The sequence below is a fragment of the Haematobia irritans genome, chromosome 1 (assembly GCF_050003625.1).
Source record: "Haematobia irritans isolate KBUSLIRL chromosome 1, ASM5000362v1, whole genome shotgun sequence".
NCBI lineage: Eukaryota > Metazoa > Arthropoda > Insecta > Diptera > Muscidae > Haematobia > Haematobia irritans.
In genome coordinates, this window is record NC_134397.1 from 6,937,815 (window position 1) to 6,961,148 (window position 23,334).

General features: G+C 32.3%; 3 protein-coding genes and 1 long non-coding RNA gene across 7 annotated transcripts in view; 2 read left to right on the forward strand and 2 right to left on the reverse strand.

Annotated features, from left to right (window-relative positions):
- Positions 1 to 11,548, forward strand: part of LOC142220117 (uncharacterized) — a 328,359-nt gene extending 316,811 nt beyond the window's left edge. Inside the window, exons 1-4 of one of the 4 annotated variants that reach the window (XM_075289057.1) lie at positions 7,589 to 7,734; positions 8,229 to 9,030; positions 9,232 to 9,456; positions 9,575 to 11,548. In XM_075289057.1, coding sequence (XP_075145172.1) covers positions 8,333 to 9,030; positions 9,232 to 9,456; positions 9,575 to 10,361 — 1,710 coding nt within the window. In that variant the 5' untranslated portion in view covers positions 7,589 to 7,734; positions 8,229 to 8,332 and the 3' untranslated portion in view covers positions 10,362 to 11,548. Of the gene's footprint in view, positions 1 to 7,588; positions 7,735 to 7,938; positions 8,099 to 8,228; positions 9,031 to 9,231; positions 9,457 to 9,574 lie in introns of those variants that run through there. The other 3 variants (XM_075289060.1, XM_075289059.1, XM_075289058.1) reach the window with 3 other exon arrangements.
- LOC142240441 (uncharacterized) lies at positions 6,197 to 6,562 on the forward strand. The gene is made up of 2 exons (XR_012723278.1): positions 6,197 to 6,286; positions 6,353 to 6,562. It is a non-coding gene; the product is annotated as an uncharacterized LOC142240441 (long non-coding RNA).
- A 3,603-nt stretch (positions 11,549 to 15,151) lies between the features above and the next one.
- On the reverse strand, positions 15,152 to 18,277 carry BBS5 (Bardet-Biedl syndrome 5 protein). Its single transcript, XM_075289061.1, has 5 exons — positions 17,780 to 18,277; positions 17,568 to 17,716; positions 17,320 to 17,509; positions 15,824 to 16,061; positions 15,152 to 15,754 (listed from the first exon to the last, which is right to left on the reverse strand). Exons 1-5 carry the CDS (start codon positions 17,845 to 17,847, stop codon positions 15,296 to 15,298), a joined length of 1,104 nt encoding a protein of 367 aa, XP_075145176.1. The 5' UTR covers positions 17,848 to 18,277; the 3' UTR covers positions 15,152 to 15,295.
- A 1,138-nt stretch (positions 18,278 to 19,415) lies between these two features.
- Positions 19,416 to 22,850, reverse strand: Gmppb (GDP-mannose pyrophosphorylase B). The gene is made up of 3 exons (XM_075289062.1): positions 22,131 to 22,850; positions 21,458 to 21,992; positions 19,416 to 20,510 (listed from the first exon to the last, which is right to left on the reverse strand). Exons 1-3 carry the CDS (start codon positions 22,305 to 22,307, stop codon positions 20,110 to 20,112), a joined length of 1,113 nt encoding a protein of 370 aa, XP_075145177.1. The 5' UTR covers positions 22,308 to 22,850; the 3' UTR covers positions 19,416 to 20,109.
- Positions 22,851 to 23,334: the final 484 nt, after the last annotated feature.

Genomic DNA, 23,334 nt, shown 5'->3' on the forward strand with positions numbered 1-23,334 from the left:
TGTACAATATATCTAATAACTGTTTGTATAACCGCAATTAAATTTTTTTAATGAAAGTTTTTGGGACTTTTGGTGACGTCTACACTGGCCAGAAACTGACTAACTGACCAGTCAGTAGGGGACATTTATGAATTGGTACTTCAATTCCCGATAACCCCGCCTTATATCAACTGACACACACCAAACTATACAGAAAAAAATTTCCGTAGTTAAACTAACGCTAAATTTAACTTATTTTTATTGGAAAAAATTATTTGCTTGTAGTTAAATTTTATTATTTTTATCGAAATTTTTCACAGCTTAATGAAATCTTACCTTTCTTAAGTATGTATTAAAAATTGTATGAACTAAACGTGAGTATAAAGTTCAATGACGGCAAACATAAGTTCAATATGAACTAAAACAAATGAAAATATTCGCACCATTGCCAAAAATAGTAAAAATGAACTACTGTATGGTTAAAATGGTCATGATTTGGCGCTACTTTTAGTTAATTTTTTCTTCTTTACTTTTAGTTAATTTTTTCTTCTATGAGATGATGTAATTTCGTGAACTGAAGTTAAAAAGTACAACAGGGCATTAAAATTTCCTGGTTTTAACAACGCTTTGTGGAAATCTCAAAATGTGGAGCAAAATTTAGTTAAATTTTCGTGCGTGGTAGTTCATTCTTCCTAAAAACAGTTAACTTTTTTTCGGTGTAGTATTTGCTTTCTTAGCCTTTTTAACACACAATTTTTCTTATTCTAGGAACTTTGTATCCTCTACGGATTCCTTAAATCTCAAAATGTGGAGCAAAATTTAGTTAAATTTTCGTGCGTGGTAGTTCATTCTTCCTAAAAACAGTTAACTTTTTTTCGGTGTAGTATTTGCTTTCTTAGCCTTTTTAACACACAATTTTTCTTATTCTAGGAACTTTGTATCCTCTACGGATTCCTTAACCTGTCTTCAATCCCTGTTTCCAGAATAGGCCAGAGTCTGTTACATTCCTTCCTTTGAATGGCGGGAAATATTATATATCTCGGGAAAACATAACGATATCGTGAAAACTGAGAGATGTTGCTACGAAATACCCAACACACGCCATACATAAATACATCATCCGTTGCTCTTACTCGAGACAGAACTACGCTCAACTCCAGATGTTAAAAGCTGCAAATGAATTAATGGTAAAATGGTACAGAAAGATGTTCGCGTACATTTATGCTAATTTTAGCAAAGAGAGTAAAATTCATTCTTACTCTCTTGCAAGTTTTTACAGTAAAAGTACGCAAACAGACCTTATATAGAATCATTTCACACTTTTTATCATGGGTCGTCGTGAACTTGAGAGATTGAAATTCGGTAGTCGGAATAGGATCGGATGTACCCTTACATGCATGAGGTCCTTACCTATGAGGCCACGAAAAACTTCTTTCGATTCTAAGTAAGAAATTATGTGCCAAATTTTCCATAATAAAAATTAATTAAACCTGCTGTCATGGTCATTTTTCGATGCTTTCAAGTACATTGTTCGTAGTAATTGAATTTACAGGTGTGAAAAGTTCGAGAAGTATATATGTATGGTTATTGTACACAATGTGTTCCCTCGATAGATATTTTCAATCAGTTTAATGAATTTAAATGAATAATCATAAATCATTTCCATGACATGAGTGGATCTATACATGAATTTCCATACACACACACACATACACATACTCCAAATTGGGATTAAGGTGGAAGATTTTTTGTTTAGCTATAAAGCCACAAACCGATGAATCAAACCTACCACATAATAAAATTTCCATTGGAGGAAACTTTTCCAATATGTTCGATTAATTGTTGTAGACTTGGAGGAGAATTTATTATAAAGTGTAACATTGATTAAGTATTTTTTAAAAGATTTTTTAATGAACCTAAAACTCAATTTGTTTCGTTTTGTTTTCCCTTCATTGTCTTCTTTTCAATACCTCTACCCCTCACAAAGGCTTTTTCCCATTCATTTTGTTGTTTCTTCTTTTCAATACTCAATATTCAATGGATATTGTATATGAAAAGTACATATGTACCATGATGGCATTGATGTCGTCGCCCGGCCAAAGATGAGGAACGAGCGGCATCAGTAAAAATCATTTGTAGATTAATAACTTCTCAATGAATTTCGAGGGTATTATTCTGAAATACACTGTAGGCGCGGCGCAGTGGGGGGACACTTTGGCACTTACTTCTTTGCTATACCTTTCGCCATTAAACATTGATAGTTGAAAACCCCCATTGGTATACTATGAACAAAACAGAAAAAACACAACAATTGCTTTGGCCAACAAATTGATAATAAATGATTCTTTGTCTATTGCAACATATGTATGCTTATGTCTGTAGAATTTATAAATTTAATAATATCACACATTTTCTAAATATTTTGCTTTTACTGGTAATGGTCTGTTTTTATTTGATAAAATCGATACTTTTATAGTTCCTAGTCCGTACGTTTCCCATTGTAACGCATCAAAATATTGGTCTCAGATTTCAATATTTCCGGGAAGTTCCGTTTTTGTTGCGATATTGAAATGTGTATCGCCAATATAAACCAATCCCCAGATTTGGATCCTATCCGTTTGAAACTTGATACGTGATATTAGAATATGTCTTCTTACAACCATACACACAAAAAAATATTTTTTGTCTTCAATCACGAAATTAATTGATCCAAATAATTTTTAATTGAAATGTCTTCTATCACAGAAATAATAGTATCAATTAAAAACTTAGTTGAAAGTCAATTAAAAAATTAATTGATAGTATTAATTTTTGTTATTGATTTTCGTTTCAATTAAAAAATTCGTTGAATCAATTAAATTTTTAATTGAATATTTTTTAAAACTCAATTAAGATTTTAATTGGAAAAACTTTCGACAAATTTTTTTTTCTGTGTAGGAAAATTGGTCGATATCGGTCCATAATTATTGACTTCCGGAGCCTGGAGGAGCAAATTTCATCAGATTCGATTTAAGTTTGGTATTCTCCAAAATTATCTATAGCCCCCACATAAACCGATCACCAAATGTGAGTTTCGGATCCTCCTGAAATAAAAAATATTTTTCGATCTGATTGAAATTTGCTACATGTTCATATGGGTCTATGTGTAGCTCCGATATAAATTGGTCCCAAGACTTGACTTCATGAGGAACAAGTTTCATCTGATGCGGTTGAAAATTGGTATACGATGTCATGCAAACATAATTCTTTACTCCCAAGTGAAACTTGAGTCAAACAACCATCATTTACAAATTGATTTTCGCTGTAAGGAAGTTGGTTTGGAACAAAAGTATTAAATTTTTGTGATAAGCGTTTTTACAGGTTGTGAATATAATTTAATAAGGTCTAAATCCAAAATGTTCGTGCAGACAGATGATCGGACCTTACAGTTTTTAGGGAAACACACTATCCATGTAGTTCTTATTTATTGTCATCAACAAAAAATTATCTTTATAAACACCAACGTATACTGACAAACAGTTTTGTTATAGGCCACATTGTTGAGCACACACAAACTGATGTAAAGAAACTTTATTTGAAGAAAACCAACCACTTTTATCGGTCCCTTCCATACAAACGATGTATCAAATACATCATTTGGGAAGGGAAATAATGCAATCTTACATATATTGCAAAAATTTTCGCAACTTGAACTTTAGGAAGAAATTTGAACAACTGCATCAAAAGTAATGATTTCCTATACTCATTTGCCAAACTTTTTATTTATTTGCGTTCAAATAGTTCCCACCCAACATAACTAATTTTTCCATCTGCATTACAAATATCATTCTTTTTGCATTGTCTATTAACTAAAAACTGACATTGACAAACATTTTTGATGTGGTGACCACAAGCGATCATTTAAATGAACATGCTTGTAGGCAACATGTGAATTAATTAGAAAACCTCAAAATTATATGTCCCCTTTCCACAAAACAAATGCAGCATATCAGCATCATTATGCCAATATTTGTAATTAGTTTCCATCAATATGTTCTGCTACCAAAGTCAAATGCAACAAACCTAAATATTTCTTGCATCATCCTATGGAAGCTATGCAACCGCAGATTTCGATTTGTCGTTTGTGGTCACCCAGCCCAAACGTGCTAATGTAGTAGGTTGATTGTATTCTCCTAGAAACTGGCTGGCTCATTGGCAACGCTATAACGTCATGATTTATAATGGCAAATAAGCAATATTTAAAACTCGACGGAATAGTAATTAATAACAAATAGTTGATCAAAAACCTCTGCAACACCAGCAACATAGCTTCATTCATTTTCATTCATATTGACGGGGTTTGGAGTAAATTAAAAATTACCACTTAATGGAAGGAGCTGGGAGAGAGTATTATAAATATTACCACTCTGCAAGAAAAATAGCCATCGTACAGCAAAACATTGTCTACCGAATTGAACATTTTTCACAGAGTGAAAAAAAATTGTTTTCTCTCGAAAGGGACCCAAGTATACCATACCACCAGACCATTTTCCACAGTATACATCTCATACTTACTCGCTCCCACATTGCAAGAATGGTCATAGGAACAAATCAAATGATTCTTTTCGCAGTCGTAAGGAGGTGCTTTTGGAAATGTGGGATGAAAACAGCATTCATGGCGTGTACATATGAACTGCAAGATGTAGTCGGCGGCCAAAACCGTACAGGTTGATATCATTTCTGAACCGCTCGTCTTTTGTCAATAAAAAATTATAGAGAATTTTAGGACAAGACATCCCTGTCCATACCTTCCTCGTGGTTTCATTCAGAAGCAGCTTCTAAATCATTTTTGTATTGAAGGAAAAGTTACCACAAAGGTACACACATATTGAAAACCCCATATATTCTTCATTTTGAATTTCTTTCGGTGATGAGAAGCATTGAGCTGGCCGGAAAGGACAAACAAGAGCTTCTTCACAAAATATGGCGCCTGCTGTGTACAAAATTGATCGAAGAATATCCCGCCGTTTGAATGAACTATGATTCGATATGTCATCATATATTGTATGTAAGTGCATCAACTTATTTGTTTGTTTGAATATTTCAAGGTTTTGTTTGCCGTTTTAGTAGGATTTAAAGCAGGTCTTTTCGAAACTCCTTCCAAGAAAGTGCACTTCTTAATATTTGGTATGTGTTTAAGTTTCAACCGACGAGCAAAGCAGAAAGGACTAAAATAACATGTAAAGAAGATTTATTAAATATATATACCTACTAATGAGCACTGATCCGTATATAGAAGGCAATTGTATTAATTAAATTTAAACTGTAAAATCGTTAAAAATGTGACTATTATTCAGTACGGGACATTCAAGCTATTAAGGACTAAAATAAAATATAACTCATTCGTTAATTCATACCTGTAATACCTAATATAAAGTTCACATATGCGAAAAACGAAACATATAACAGCGTAAATAGGATACAGAATAGCTTTCCTAGTGAGAGGAACTGCGAAGCTACCAAGAAAGAATTGATATCCAAAACTCCTCGGAAAAGCGCCGTCACTATTGAGAAGTTGTACCACGCCAAGTTACTACAAAAAAGTATCGCATGAGTGCAATTATTAGGTGCCCTTCTGGATACATTTAGAAGGACGCCAATAAGAACCCCAATCAGAGAAGTGCATTTTAAGATAGTTTTAAAAGAATCATTGTGGTCAAGTAAAACACGATTGTTTAGATGTTTATTAACTTTATTAAACATTTATAAATTCTCATAAATATAACATTTATACGACTATCACATTTAATATATTTAACATATTAATAAAAGATTGATGTCGAGTTACAAGTTGCAAGTTACATGTTGTAGCGTCTATCAGCCAGTGCTTTTATTCCCAATGGAGACAGCGTGTCTGGAAAAATATTTGAAAAACTATCACTTTATTCCATTTGGAAAGTCAAAAATTGTTCACCAATATACCTTTCACAATTTTAAACGAAATAACTATGTTTTAGCACTTCATTATCATTTTTATTTAAATAAATTATAACCCTGCCAGCATTTCAAAGTTCCATTTCATCCTCATCGCTACCACAGACTCGTAAATGTCACCACAACCATCGCGAACTGTGATGGTGGAAGCATATCAAAAAGTTCATGAAAAGCATATCAAAATGTACATGAAAGTATTTTGCCATCACTACTGTTAGAATAGCCATTTTATTTTTTGTGAAACGCCAAGCGCAACCAGCTTGTTATATTTTATTTAAATAAAAACGAAAATAAAGTTCTGAAAACATAGATATTACGCTTAAAATTGTGAAAGGTTATGGTGAACAATTTTCGACCTTCCAAATAGAATAAAGTGATCGTTTTTCAAATATTTTTCCAGGCACGCTGTCTCCATCGAAAATAAACAAACTGGCTGATAGACGCTGCAATATGTAACTTGCTACTTATAACTCAACATCATTCTTTTATTAATGCAAAAAATTATGTTAAATGTGATGAGATAAACCGAAAAATGTTATATTTATAAGAAATTATAAATGTTTAATCAAATAAATAAACATCTACACAATCGTGTTTTAATTGACCACAATGATTCTTCTACAATTGCCTTAAAATGCACTTTTTCTGATAGTTTGCAGGGGTTCTTATTGGCGTCCATCGAAATTGATCTAAATAGGCACCTAATAATTGCACTGATGAGAAACTTTTTCGTAGTAACTTGGCGTGGCACAACTTCTCAATAGTGACGGCGCTTTTCCGACGAGTTTTTGATGTCGTATATGATTGTTTTCGACGTAGTGGGGATTCTCAGAAGCGCCCCCAAATTCAAAAAATGTTGGCAGGGAAGAAGCTAGTTGTGCTTGGTGTTTCACCAAATATAAAGTGGCTCTTGTAACAATAGTGATGGCAAACTACTTTCATGCGAATAGTGATGGCAAAATACTATCACAGTTGGCGATTGTTGCAGTGTGACTTACGAGTCTGTGGTAGCGATGAGGATGAAATGGAACTTTGAAATGCTGGCAGGGTAAGAGCCCCTTCAAACAATCAGAAAAAGTGCATTTTAAGATAGTTGTAAAAGAATCATTATGGTCAAGTAAAACATGATTGTTTAGATGTTTATTAATTTGATTAAACATTTATAAATTCTTATAAATATAACATTTATACCACTATCACACCACACACATTTAACATAATTTTTTCATTACTAATAGTATGATGTTGATTTACAAGTGGCAAGTTACGTGTTGCAGCGTCTATCAGCCAGTGTTTTTATTCTCGATGGAGGCAGCGTGTCTGTAAAATATCTGAATAACAATCACTTTTAAGCGAAATAACAATGTTTTCAGGAAATAAAATAAATACAGATAAACGCCATCTATTGGAAAAATAATCAGCTGTGGTATTTACATCAAAGACTTTTATATAAAGATGTCGCGTTTCCGCAAAATTCAATCGTCGCTGTTGCATATTGGTCACCCGGCCTTGTTCTAGAACTGGACGCCGTCATTATTAACAGCGGTTCCGAGCCCCGCACCCAAGTATTTAACTGCGCTGATTTCAGAACACAGCGACTTTGGCCTAAAGTCGTCGTATACAAGCATATCAGCTGTTTATACTTTAGAAGAAAATTAAGAAGAAAACTAGTTTGAGTTAAATATTATTTTTAATCGTCGAAATTTAATATATCGTCACATTTTTATCATAAAAATTCTCCAAATTCAAGTGAATTGATTATTAAGTTAAGAAATATATCAAGTAAGTAGTATAAAACCAGCTAGTTTGTTTAATGCAGAAAACAAGAAAATTTGCGTAAAGTAGACATGTAGTGGTGAGCAGTTACAAAAACAATAAGAGCCGATTTACGAACCAACGTAAGAGTTTTATGACTGGCATGTGTGTGAGAGGGAGTATGAGAGTGTGTAAAACATAGTATAGTAATAATGAACAAGATAAAAGGGATAAAAAATTATGAATGAAATTCAAGAGGAAAACCAAAATAGCTGAATTACAATTAAAGCATTTTAATTGTATTACATTAATTTATGAAATTTGTTCATCGCTATAGACCATCAGGAACCGGCTTCCAAATAGCAATATTGGTTTTGTGTGAGTGAGTTGTGTGAGTACTTTGTCTGCAGTGTAGAGTGAAAGAGGGAGTCTGCTGTCCATTCGATTTATTCATGTTGAAATCTAGATATTCCTAAAGTGTAAAAAAATCAAAGTTAATAATTTTATTCATTTCCCCTTAGATTTGCTTCATTCAATAAATGAATCGAGAAAAAATGGCACTGCAAAACATATTTTAGGTGTAGGCCTTTGTTGATTGCTCAGCTAAACATCAAACCGGGCAACCATGTTGGTGGCCACTCCAGGACAGACAACAGTCTATACTCTGCACAACAATGGCAACGCTCCACAAACTTCTTCAACGGCTGTGCCTGCAACATCTACACCATCATTGTCCTCGGTCTCCACATCGAGTAATTCCACAAAGCCCAACAACTTCACTTTTCACTCAACAACGAATCATAAAAACATAAAATCTTCCAATGATACTGATCAACATTCCCAAAAAAATGCAGACAATTCCAAGACGTCTAATTCATCATTCATTAGTACACTCAAGGATAATGTGCAGAAGGCTCTTGTCACTACGGCTTCAACGTTTTCACGCAATTGCCAACAGGCCACAACAACATCGAACAAATCCAACTGTTCCACCAGCAGCAACAACTACAATACCTCCAAGTCAATATTTTCATCTCAGAATACATCATCATCGTCATCTTCATTGGCAACCAGTAAATTTTCATCAACGTCCATGGTAAACAACTCATCATCGTCGTCAATGACATCGGCCATTTTACCATTATCCATAGTCCGCAAGAAATCCCAGTCACTTGGTGTTCCACCGAAACTTCACACAGTACCACCCACCACATTACATCGAGATGCAGAGGAAAGGCAAAAAAATAGCAGTACTGATAGTCTCCAAAAAGAAATGTGCCATTTTAAACCAATACGCACGGTACCCACAACGCCATCGAAGAGGTAATTCCGAAATTCTACCATTGAATTTATATTAAAATGAGGCAACTTTTCTTGACATTAGATAGTTTTACAACTTGTTTAGAGAAATTACCATTAGTCTGTGATGAATCAAGATAGTCTAATCATGTATTCACTTTTAGCAATTTGGCAAAACTATAATCAAACTTTAATATAAAACTGGAAACATTTTTTTTTTTGCAGCGGTAGTAAATCTCGTGGGAGTTCTCTACGTTTTCCCAAAGCAAATCTTGCCACGAAAAAAATTGAATTTATATTAAAATCAAACTGTGATGTTAATAATAGAAAGAGAAAAGATCCACCATCAAGACTAGAAAGAAAAGAGTTTGAGGCTGATAATAGAGATAAAAACGCCAACGACGAACAAGAGAATAAGGAATACTATGAACGATATAAGCCAAAACCAAGGTAAGTTGTAAATCATTGCTTTGTTAAAACCTTTGTTACAAATACAAGATCGGGGTTCCTCTATTCTGGTTTAACCTAATATAACTAAAAAGAATGTTCTCATGTTTTTTTTTTTCAGCACATTGCATTTGTTTACTCACTCGGATCATCAATCAGCATTTGTTTGCCTCGTAGCCCATATGAAGAGTTTAATTAACATTCAATCGGTAAAAATGTTAACCTCTGCCTCAAAAGGAACTGTAGGTAATATGGATTTGCAAAGAATTAAAGGTTCACGCAACGCCCGTGCAAAAGAAGATGTCATTGAAACAGCAAACTATTCAAACTCAAGGAAAACCACAAATAATCGTACAGCTGAAATATTTGTGAGACCCAGTAAATTAAAATCACCTACAGTTGGGAATCAAAAACTGGATCTCATAGGTTGTAGCCGTTATGGTGGCATTAAGTCGACACAAGAAACAAATGAAATGGCTTCGAAGAAAATTTCCAAAATTAACGAATCCTCATCAAAAGTAAGCAAAGCCAAATCTCGAGCAAAATTAAAATGTGCCAAATCATCTAATCTTCATATGAGTGCAAAAGCTAAAAAAGATGATGGACAAGAATTGGAAATTACTGGTAAGTGTTGTAACGTACGTAAACGAAAAAACACTTCCGAAACCAGTTCCATGGCAGCGACAGAAAAAACGTCATCCCCAAAGCCAAGGACTACCAAAAAAAGACGTCTATCAAACAATGTTAGTGATGCAGGAAAAAATAAAGAAAGTACTTTGAATAGAAAAAAACCAAGTGCGGGTCATTTCTCTCCACCTGTAACACGATCACGACTGAAGCAAATAATGCAAGAAAAGGCAAAGGAAATTTTGCAGCCTCCCCCAGATATGAGGAAACGTAAATTTTAAAAATCTCCCTATTTATTGAGTAGAGTATTTTAATTGCAATTACCTTAGAATTATCTTGATGAAGAGAAACAATATCCTTAAGAGAAACAATATCCTTAAGTGGAAGATGATTTGGAAAAAGTTTAGTTTTTTGCAGCGTCTAAATTGGAACTTGGATGGCAATATTTAGTTTTAGATAGTTTTTGATTTTATTTATTCGTTTTAGACTCTTTCCATGAATATACTCATATATTTTTGAAATAACATTCGATTCGAAATCTAAATTTAATGAAGCGACATAGTTTCCAAATTTTATTTAGTATGAATATCTAAATTTCTAAAGTCAATCTTAAAGGAAATTTGTTCATCTTATTCAATCTCTATTATTGTTAATTAGTTAGTTTTTTTGTTTAAATATGATTATATTCTGCTCTCGTTCTGCTTTCATTTTCTTAAACAAAATTAATGTCAGATACTTCAAAACTTTCCCTATTCTGTTATTAGATTTCGATAGTCTAATATATTTAGAATGTTCTGTAATTTATGATAAAATTTTAGAATTTCCTAATAATCATTACGAATTTTCGGATTCAATTAATAGACTTGTAACAGCTTTCAAAATCAATTTTCTTTATATATACTAATCGGTTTTTGCTGATATTACTCAAAATCCACTAATCGAATTTGGGTATTAAGCAGTATTGTCTACTCTTTAGAATCCATTGAACAGAATATAAAGTTTGTTTTTAAGATAAAGCAAATTGTGGATATCAATCACAAATTTTGATTTCTATAAAATCAATGAAGTCCAATGATACAACATGCTTAATTGATGTAGGCATCACTTCATCGTCAAATCAAAAGTTCACTTGCAAGATCCAATATCATTCACTAATAAAAATCTGAAAGTCTGGTTCATTCTTAAAGCATCACCATAATATCGACATTATTTATCGTTATGTTTTACTTTATGTCAGAGTAAAAGTAAAAATAATGTATATTTTTAACAAGAGAGTATTGTGTCACTAAGTCCATCACGTTAAATGGCGGGTCCATATTCACAATATATGGATATAGTCTAACTAATATAACCAAAATGTGTTTATATTAAATAGACAAATTGTTTTAACTGATGTAAATATATGTGTACGTATTTGAAATTTAAAAACTCCAAATTATGGACATTTTGAAGTTTCAATATGTCCACGCATTTAGACTGTGCAATTTCATATAAACTTATTTTATTGCAAAATTATTTAGTAAACTTGAGATCTCAAACTAAATACATCTGTTTACGTTTTCCAAAACGGTTATCAACTCAAAATTATCTTAAAACTGTGGAATGAATAAGAACTGAAGATAATGGATACTTGGCAAAGCTATTAGAACGGAAACAAAATATATAAATAATATTTGAATAATTAACAACAACAAAACAAAATTGAAACTCAATTATTTTTAAGGTAAGGTGAAAACAAAAAGCCAATACAAAAAAACAAAAAACAATAAAAAACAGATATAGTAGTGAAAAAGCAGTTTATATACATGTGAATTTCTGAATATAAATATTTAACTTAATAAACAGCAAACAAAAAATATTTTTTTCTTAAATAAAATGGTAGAAATAATTAACAAAAAATGCAAAAAAAAACTTGTAATGATGATAACAAAACATTACTTTTCCTATAATTTATTAATAAGTTATATTTTCTATTTTATAATTATTCATTAATTTAGTAAAACAAAAACAACTTGTGTTATTTTTTACGCAACATAACTTATGTAAGCAAACAAAATCAAGAAAACAAAACTGTGTGTTGTGATATTCAATGATGATAAAAATTTAGTTTCTTTAATTCATTTAATTTATATAAATAATAAAAACAAAACTACCCTTAAATAAGTTATGTTAAAATATAATTTTGCATATGAGTTTGAAAGAAAAATGCATAAATATTTTTTTTAGTTATTTTGTTTTCTTTTTATTATTTCATCACATTTAAGTTTCCTTTTTCCCTCGTTTCATCAAAACTAGCTCAGATAATTTGATTGTCTTTGTTAGAATTAGATGTTACTATTGTGTCTGAGATACGGCTCAAACTAATTTATATATGAATTTTTTTTTTCATTTTAATTTAACAATTCTTAATTTATTCAAACTCCCTTTCTTTACTTAATAAAGATAGAAACAAAAATAAAAAAAATTATTCGCAAGAAAGAGAAATTGCAATTAAAAAAAATTGAAATCCCTAAGCCCTAAAACTATTTTATAAAAAAAACTCATTATATTGTCAAAGTCAAGATATATGAATGAGAATGAAAGATTGAAACTCAAGAAGACATGAACGATACACACAATTACAATTTGAACTATATAAATATATATATTATAAATACATAGAAGTGTATAAACTAATAAACCACTTATGATTAATAAAACTGAAAAAAAAAACAGATACATTAAAGTTTAAATATATAATTTCATTTCCGCGAGAATATGGGGATTCCCGGGTAATTCAATTCGATTTAGAAGTTGTGTACGTTTTTAATTCTTCTTTTTCGATAGATGTCGTCAAAATTGGCTTAATAAGTTTCAACTCACTCACTTTTTGACCAAACTCTCAAAATGACAAGAAAAATTCTATGTGGAAATTTTGTCACGTTACGAATCACTAAAAAACATTATAAATATATAAAGCAATAGTTTTAGATAAAAATAACTCTTATAAATGGGAAAACTACATTTCTTTATTATGCTTTAAGAGTATTTATTTACAAATTAATGGCCACATTTCGCAGAATTTTGATTTTTTCAATATCAAGTCACAAATGACTTCCATTTTTTTGTCACGTTATCTATCCAATGTTTTCCAAAGATTCTTTAATAACGACAAGTTCCCAATGCTTGTCTTTTGTAACAAAAATAGTGTTGATGAAATGCAGTATTCACGTAAAAAATATTTGTGGAAATATTGATTTTTACCATGTTTTTTTACATGTAAAGGCGTACGAATGTCACATTATCGATCCTGGAAATACCCATATATAATTTTATTTCCGTGAGAATATGGAGATTCCTGGGTAATTCAATTCGATTTAGAAGTTGTGTACGTTTTTGATTCTTCTTTTTCGATAGATGTCGTCAAAATTGGGCTAATGTGTTTCACCAACTCACACACTTTTTGACCAAACTACCCAGCAAAAACTAGGTAATCACATCTCATTACAATTTACATTACCAGGAGTAAAGCTGTCATTACACATTGCATTACATTGCGGTGAGGTATAATGACTAACTTGTAATGACAATAATAAATACTTCTCGGTAATTTTCGAATTGATATTCTCAAAATGTATTGCATTTGGCTGTTAATGACTTATGCCCTGTTCCTGTATATCGAACGAAAACCAGTTCGAAAGAAAGGCAGTCACTCGAATTCGAATGAATTTGTTTTTTTTTTTATTTTTGAAAGTTCGAATCGTTTGTATTGATTATTAAAAATGAGTATTTTTAAATTTTTGGCCTGAGAATTCATTGAAATGTTAACAATGCTTTTACTTTCTTGACACTTATTGTATATGTTCGTTTATTACTCGACAACAAAATATGAAGTGACTTGCCTTTCGAAATAAAAGAACAAAAATCAATTTTCTTTCGTTTGGAATACGAAAGAAAGCTTTCGTTCGATATACAGGAACAGGCCATTAATAAAATAGAATAAATGATGGCACCATTAAGTATAATTATTCACATTATTGAGCATTTAAAAAAACTCAAAAAGAATATGTTATGTAACGGTAATTCTGAAGATTTTTCCGTTAAGGAATATTCTTCACGAATATTTCATAATAATTATGTTTTAAATTAATGACATTACCATACTATGCTTTATTATACCTCATTCACATTACACTTTCAAAATCAACTTCACTAGATTTCAAATGTCATTTGCCTTATAAAAGGGATATATAAAATCCACTTTTAGTAGGTTTCGAACATTATGTGAATCTAACTCCCTTAAACGACAACATTTATTTCTATTTTAACTGTGAAATTAATTTGCCTGTAATCTTATTTAGATGATTTGTAACATTTTTGTTTATTTCTACAATATTCGTTTCTATTCAAGTTATGTTCATATTAAAGCATTACTCGCCATATTTTGATCCATTGTAATCGGCTAGAGAAGTCAATATTTTCGAGATTTGGTTGCCTGAGACAATAAGTGGATATTTTGCAAACTTTGGTATATCTATGAATAAGTGATTACATATTAGGTGATTATATGCTTTAAAAGCACTAATTATTTCATGGCCAAAGGTATACCTGGGGAGTAGTACTTGCCTCCTAGGACATGCGTATGTAAATGTAATCCGGAGCGATGCCAATTAATAAGTGGTTATTCATTTTTAAACAGGCTTACCTACAAGATTACCGGGTAATGAGAATTTTTGCTGGGTATGGATTGAAGGTGTGCGATGATAGGGCTGTACTATGCCGAATTTTTGGGCCGATTAGAAAAAATATCGTTCACTACGATAATGCCCCAGCTCACACCTTCCGCTTCATCACGGCCAAAAGCATTCATGTCTTCTTGCCATCCAGCGTATTATCCTGATTTGTTCCTGTGCTGCTTCCTCGCATTTCCTAACTAAAAAGTACGTTTGTTCCTCATTTTATTTACATATCTCCTATTATTGCTCGTCATTTTATATATATCCTATTAATGAAAGATTTTTCTTTACAAATATTAATTTTTTATTGTCTGTCCTCAATTTTTATCCTAATTCCCATATAATACAAAGCTTGGTCGTTTCTATGTAGTATTTACTCATTTAAACGAAAATATCCAATATGCCGGCTATTTCCACTTTAAGTTAACCACTTTAAACTGTTAAGCTTTATTATTTTTAGTCATTGTTTTTACTTTTAATACATTAAAATCTAATTTACATTATTCTTCTTCAATCATAACCATTTGTTGCGGCAATACATCCCACAAATCTTTCAATTTATAGCCATCACGTATACGTTCCATAGCAAAACCTAATTCCTTACAATATACAGGCTCTCGAGGAGGCTTTTCTTCGCCAACCATTAAACTACCCTCGGCCAAGTAAGTATTTAATTTTGAATTGATTTCTCTTTCCTGACGTTCGTCAATCTCTTGAAATTCTTCCACTTTGAAATCTTTGCGATAGTTGAAATCCTTATTGGTTTTTCGTTTATATTGATCATAGACAATACCAAAATTGGGATTTTCTGTATAGACTGTATGCAGAGAAATTAATTCCTTGTAAATTTCCGTTAAACGTTCTATGGGATCTATACGAAAACCCAAAACATAGCCACCACCAGTTTCGGCTGTTTGTACAACCAAAGCAGGACCATATTTCGATTCACGTATACGTATCTGAAATAAATAAGAACTTTCTATAAATACTCTTCAAAGTGATGAGTAATTAAACAAAAACAGTCTTACATTAGCTATTTGCATATAGGGGAGACTTATATTGAATGTATCATTGGAATCGGCATACCATACAACACGTATATTTGTCACCACAAAACATCCTAAATTTCCTTGGTCACTGCTTAAATTCCATACTCCATTTACTTTATTGATTACCTGTTCCTGTGGTAAAATAATCAGTTGTCCGGATTGAAGAATAGCCCCACGTAATTTCAAATCACGATATAGATAGGTGCGTTGATATAAACTGAAATGAAATTCAGAAAGGTAAAGAAAAATCAGAAAGGGAGAAATTCCTGAACTACATACATAGAAACATGTGCTATAATTAGCGATCGATGTCTGCTGTTATATTGTTGTACTTCATAGTCTGATGAATAATTTATAAAATTTGTAGGTTTAAAATGTTACCTAAAGTATTTTCAAGGACCCAAATGAAGCTTCTAAATGTGATTGTTGTTATGTCTTATCTTTTGTGTCTATAGCCCTATGAAACTTTTGTTTGTTTCAGACATATTGAAACGTGTGTTAATATATAATCAAGGTTAAATTATAACAGACAATGATTACCTTTTCAGCTAACTGTGACAGCAGTACAGTTTTTAGCAGACGTTTTGCTGCTTTAGTAGATTTTCTGCTGTGTCTACTAACGAATTTCTATGGGTGTAAAGTCAAGAACTAATCAGCTCAACTTTTATTCGGAAACGAATGTCTGTAATCATCCCTCTTATATAATAATAGATTCCAATAATCTTTTGAAGTAGGTGGTATGACGACGAGGATACTGTCACTTATTGAAGAAATTGGCAATGAGATTACTGGCTCATATCTTCAATACATGAAGGTTGCTTCAATTTCCAGAAATCTGGATTATTGGAAGGGAAGGATGTACCTTTACTAAAGTCCTGGAAACAGGTGCACTTGTGAGATTCATATCAAGCAATTACAACACTTCTGTCCCCTTAATTTGACCACTTCACAGGACCTAATGTTAGCAGAACATCGCCATGCTTGGGCAGGAGATAACTGTTCTGTGTGAATTACCATTTTAGCTAACAATAGGGATGGTAGGTGATCCCATGTGGAATTTCGGTTGTCGCATAGCAGGAATAAATAACACGTGAAAGTGGCGCAACTCGTGGCACTTTTTCCCGTGTCCTGCTAACAAATAGGGCTGAAACCAACTTCCCTCTAGATACATCCATAATAGACAGCTTGCTTCCTTATACGACCTTAATTTTAAATCTATTTCTTATAAATCCCTGGGCTTACACCACCACCATGTACGCAAATTTATAGAAGGCTTATTTTTAACCAAATTTACTTAGTTACAGTTGAATTGTAACTCCTTTTATACCATATATATGTCAACTAATATATATACAACTTCAAACCAATGTTTTCATTGTTATAATGACCATAAGTTTTTTTGGGGCTCATTAAAAACTATGAGAAATCTTAGACTTAGAATTCTATCTCTTCTTCATAATCCTTCTCACACTTACTGATATATATCGAAAATACTTTGAAAAATTGGTGTATTTTTCCTCTCTGTTTCGCCTGACACATCGGTAAATAAAAATTCAAATCTGGTATTACCACCAATGGCCAAAATGTAAAGAGCAAGACAATTTCCTCTCACTTTGTTGTTTGTTATCTTGGTATTCATGTTTGCAATGCGCCCATATCCAATAGCTGCAGAAAAAAAAACAAATTTATATCTGAAAATTATCAAGGATATTCATATACTTACATAAATTGAATTTTTTGTGAACCAAAGAATACCATATCAATCTGAGATTTGTAGCCAATAAACGGCCAGAGTCACCGGGATTACCTTTGGAATCTTCTATATGATAAATAGTTGATATAACATGTTCTCCATTGCGTAAATGTTTCTGCCTATATGTTAAATTTAATATTAATAAGATACAATTCAATTGACGGAATTAAATCATAACTTACACATTAGCTGTATCAAATTTTATTTCTTTATCCTCCCACAATAAATTAAATGGCTCCAATGATTCCATTTTAATATTGGTTTAAAAAAAAAAAGTATGCTCTCACAATTGAATTAAATACTTTTTTTAATTGACCACTAATTCAGCAAGAAAAAATGTGTTGCTAGGAAACATATCCGTTGCCTAGAAGGCTTATGTCAAAATTTTTACTATCCTTCGAAATAGTGGTCGTCATGTCACATTGTAGCTATCTGTAGATAACAAAATTGCATATACTCAAAAATATTGTTAATAGACACAAACAAAAAATCGTTTAAAACCGGAAAGGTTTCAAAGGCAGTGACCCCGGGGCCATATCTCATTCACATTACATTTCCAAATTTCACTTTATCTGGACATCATTTGCCCTATAAAAAAGGGATTTCAAATCCACTTTTAGTAGATTTCAAGCCTAATGTAAATGGACTATTAAAGGTTGTGTCATTTTAAGTAAAGGCATATTTGAAAAAAAAATTAAAAAAATTCAAGGCGACTTTGCGAACGTTCCTTCTCTGTATATGTGGCCGAGAGTAAAATTTTATTCGCTCTCATAGGTTTAATTCTGTATAAGATTTGTTTTAGGAGATCATGCTCACCTCCGCTTAAGAGGGAAAATAAATAAATAAATCGAACCAAAGTTAGGTTAGATTATCGTGGCATCCCATTACTTCTGGCGTGGTTTGATATTTTGTACATTGTATTTTTATCATTTGGCCGGCCTATTTATACTCTAGTTGAACCAACCAGATTGTTCCCTAGTCCTTTGAAGCTATTGACCCCAAAAGTTCACTTAAGCTTTACACAAAAAGCTGGACATTCAAAAATTAGATATTTCTTAGAATCCTTTTCTCCATCGGGAGTGATGACGGACGTCGAGTAAATCTTGCAATCGCAACAAACTTATATTTTCTAGGTATAAGTATTCACATCTATTGCAATTATTCCATTGGTCATTCGTCAATCATATATAAGCTTTCTCAAGCAGCATGAGTTTGCAACTAGCTAGGAGTGTATAGTATAGGTAATAATTAATTATTCAACTGGATCTGGATAAGACATTATGAAAGTCGACGTCCATTTTTGAGATGAGTAACATAGTGTCTACGGATTTAGTTTACTTATTATTATCCAATTTTTATGCCATTTTGCTCCTGTTTTATTGCTACTATTTATCGTTGTACGACGTGTCTTTTGAGACACCCAAACCTACTTGCATTTATTGTTTGGCAAAGAAAAAAACTAGTTTGCGCATTGGCAAATTGGAATTTCAATGCCTCTTATGGTGATAGTTTTAAACTGGGGGAATCTGACACCCGTTACCCATTTTCCCTTTCATTCAGTAATTGTATCTTAAATGTTCCTGTACCATCAATTATTCTGTTTCTAAGGAGAGCAAAAGGCAGTTAAATATTCTTTGAATGAGGTCTATTAGCCAAAATCAGGCTCAACAACAAATAAGTCTCAAAAAATATTTTGTAACATATGAAGATAACTCTGACGTGAAAAATCTCACTCATTTGTATATAATTCGCTAAAACATAATCCCGATCAGTTTCAGGTACATTTCCTTATGAAATGGTACTAAAAATATAAAATCGTTTCGTTTAATATCTTATGTTTATTTTGTATTTGTCATAAAAATTAATGTAGAAAAGAATTTCATTATGAAAATTCAGCATTATCTTTATAAAAATATTCATTCGTATTATATATATATGGGTGTGGTGGCTCTTAACGTAATTGAAGAATACTCGACGATTTAAAGATTTAACTAAAAAGATAATGAAAAGGATTTAAAATTAAATATTTGTATGTTAACAATACGATAATTGAAGGCAATCATTTAATTCTTTGAATATAAATACCGTAGCAAAGTTACAATGGAAATGTTATTGAAACCACAAATGGGTATATATAAATAGTATATTTAAAACAAAAAAAAATATATATATGTATACAATTTTTAATTTACGGAATATCCGAATAGAAAACATAAATGACAACATAAAATCTTCGAAACACATAAAACACAAATTTTATACGAAAATATGTAAGGTAAAGGTAAAAATTACATACAAAAGGAAGCTTTCTCATCCTAACAATACACGATTACTTTCAAAATAAGTAATGGTAACACCAAGATGATGGTATACGAAACAATAAGTGTTCAACAAATATTATTCAATATAATATCACCACTTGGATAGTGTGCACAAGCCATAGTAAAATGTCAACTATATATGTGTGTTTGTGTATATGGGGATGTTGTGTATCATTAAAAGCTACCATTATTTACATAATAATTTGAGGCTCTGGTACACTCGCAGCTATGTTCTTGTGCGGTAATACTTGACCGCCGTTTATGTATATTTCATCTTTAACGATGACATCTTCGCCCAGAACCGTTGTTCCTTCTAAACGCACCCAACGACCCACTATTGAACTCCAGCCAACTATACATGAATCCAGCCATGAATGTGATTTAACTATGGCACCTTTGAGAATTGTCGATCGTTTTATACAGACTCCATCTTCGATTACAACATCTGGACCGATTGTGACATTCGGGCCTATACGACATCCTTGGCCTATTTTTGCGGTGGGATCTACAATAACATTCCCCACAACACCGGGGCCGGTATAAAGTTTTGCCGGTTGTTTTTGTCTTAATGAATTGAGATAGAGACACATTCCTAAAAAGATAAAAATATATTATTGAAAAACTATTTAAGATGTCACCTTCTCTACTTTTGAAGCTTGTATAACAGTGAACCTTTTGAAACTTTCTAATCATTTGTATTTAGGAAGTTTTAAGGAAAAAAATAGTTTGGGTAAGATACTGGAACCTAACACAAACAAATTGCACAAATGAGTGCAATCGTTTTTCCTGATTTTAACAGTGTTGGAATCGACCTTTTTCTTTATATCATAATCCCTAAAATTTGACGACCTCTCCAACTTATTATAGGCATTATTCTTTGATTTGGAATGGAAGACTTAATATACAATTACCTTTGTCTTCATTTTGGTAAGATAAGAAGACAGACACACATTTAATGAGTACATGTAATTTGATAACAAAATATGTAGGGTATAATTAACAAATCACAGAGCATTCTCATGCTCTAAAACATTGTTAATAATTTACGTGGCATATGTATTTGCCGAATTTGTACACAAACTATTAATAAAGAAATGTAAATAAAAAATGTATACAAATTGAAGTCGCCAATTCATTACCTACAAAGGTATAGGCCCAGTGATAATTAGTATTGGCCTAATATTAGTAAATGTACTTCATAACACACAAGGAACAAAATCCAACTATGATTGTTCGAATTGCAATCTCCAAGTACGCAGATAAGAATAATGAATAATTATGAGAAAAATTACCCCAAGTTCTACCTGTGTTTCCGTGACTCATATAGATTTAATGAAAATTATTAATTATTTAACTTTTTGCACTAATGGGCTAACATCCACATATATATGTAGACAAAGTGTATACATATGTGTGTGGGGCATAATTATACCACCAAAGCAACCATAGCAAAAAAGATTAATTTGCACCCAAATCAGCTGGTTGACAAGTAATATCGATTGAAATCCAATATAACAGCTTTCGATTCATGTAATTTACCTGTTAGGAAATCTTTAGGTTGACCTATATCCATCCAGAAACCGGGCAATTCCATAGCATAAAGTTCTTGTTGTTCGGCCATGACGGGGAATACCTCTTTTTCTATGGACGTTGGTTTCACTTCGATACGGTCTAATACCGTAGGATTAAAAATATAAATACCAGCATTGATTTTATTGCTAATAAACTCTTGCGGTTTTTCAATAAAACTTTTGATACATCCATGCTCATCATACAATACGACACCATATTTCGAGGGCTCTTCGACTTTGGTGACAACAATGGTACCTTCTTTACCATGATTTCGATGAAATTGTTCAAGTTGTTTGAAGGGAAAATCACAAATGACATCGGAATTTAGAACATAGAATGGTTCGGGACTGGCATTTAAAATGTGTTTAGCTAATGCCAATGGTCCGGCAGTCCCCAAGGGTTCGGTTTCATGTGAAAATATTAACTCCACACCAAGCTTTTCTGCCTCCAGTTTTAATTCTTTTTCCATTTGTTCGGCGCGATAAGAAACTGCTAGAATAACCTGAAAAATTAAATCCCAAAAACATAAATATGGCATTTCAATGAAAACATGGAAACAATTCTTTGTTCCATATTTCCAGTTTACATTTTCGATATTCTACCAGAGAAACTGGTTATAATCTGATTACAATTTACATACCTGTGTACATCCAGCACTTACTAATGCTTCTAATTGGTGCAACAATATTGGTTTATTGGCAAATTCGACCAGTGGCTTTGGTGTACTCAATGTCAGAGGGCGTAAACGTGTCCCATACCCACCGACCAAAATCAAGGCTCGAGTGCCTTTTGTTACTTGAGGCGAGGAACCGCACATGATTCTGGTTGTATTCTTGTATAGGACAGCAATTAATAATTATGAGATTTCAAATGTTTGTGACACGTCAGACTTCTGCTGGCTGCTATGTAATTGTGATGGTGGTGGAATTTTATTTTCACTCAGTGTTTTCCTCCTCCTTATTCACAACTTCTGATATTGTTAACTGGCATGTATTTTATTGCCAACGAATGGTGGGACAACTTTTCAATGAATGCGAACTGATAAGAATGTTTAATCAATGAAGCAACAACAATATTCGGTGTTGTCTGCCGGTAATTGTTATTGGTTTGTAGAGGCAAAAAATAATCTCATATATTTTCTGCTCTTTCTGTTATTGTCTCTCTTAGTGTTGTTTGAAACGGGCAATCGCGTTTTTCTATTACTTATCAAAGTACATTTGAATCTCGTTATTTTTTTTTTCGAAATTATTGAATTTTTGATATTTTCATTCCTACTTGTACTTAAATAGGAGATTGTGAGAAAATGGAGATGGAAACCAATTTTTCTTTCTTCCGAACTTCTGGGAAGAGAAAGTACTACTACTCAAATGATCAGCTGTTTATTTTTATTTTTCTGTGTCATTATTTTTCGTAACATATCAATCTAAATTGAAGCTTTAGCGTCACTCGGTAATTTATGCAATTAGAAATAGGAGCCCAAACGACATTTCAACGGCGTCGATTAAATGCTCGCAGTCAATGCAAGGCGCCATACGCGCGTAATATGATTGGTACGGTTTGGTATTTTATGCGCTTTACAGACTATCAGTAATTCCGGACGGAATGTCGGTGTTTGTAAAGAATCTTAAGGGCACCTTATACGGTCGGATAAACCCTGCGACACAACACGTTGCGGCGACAAATCCGCCAGTATAAGGCCATGTTCGGGTGTTACGGGGACTTGTTGGCATAAAATCAAAACAACTTTATTTTTTCCGGTTGTGAGGCACATATCTTTACGTGTAAGGGAATGTTCGCCAAACATTAGCAAAAATAAATTTATTTTCATGATTAAAGGCCGGTAT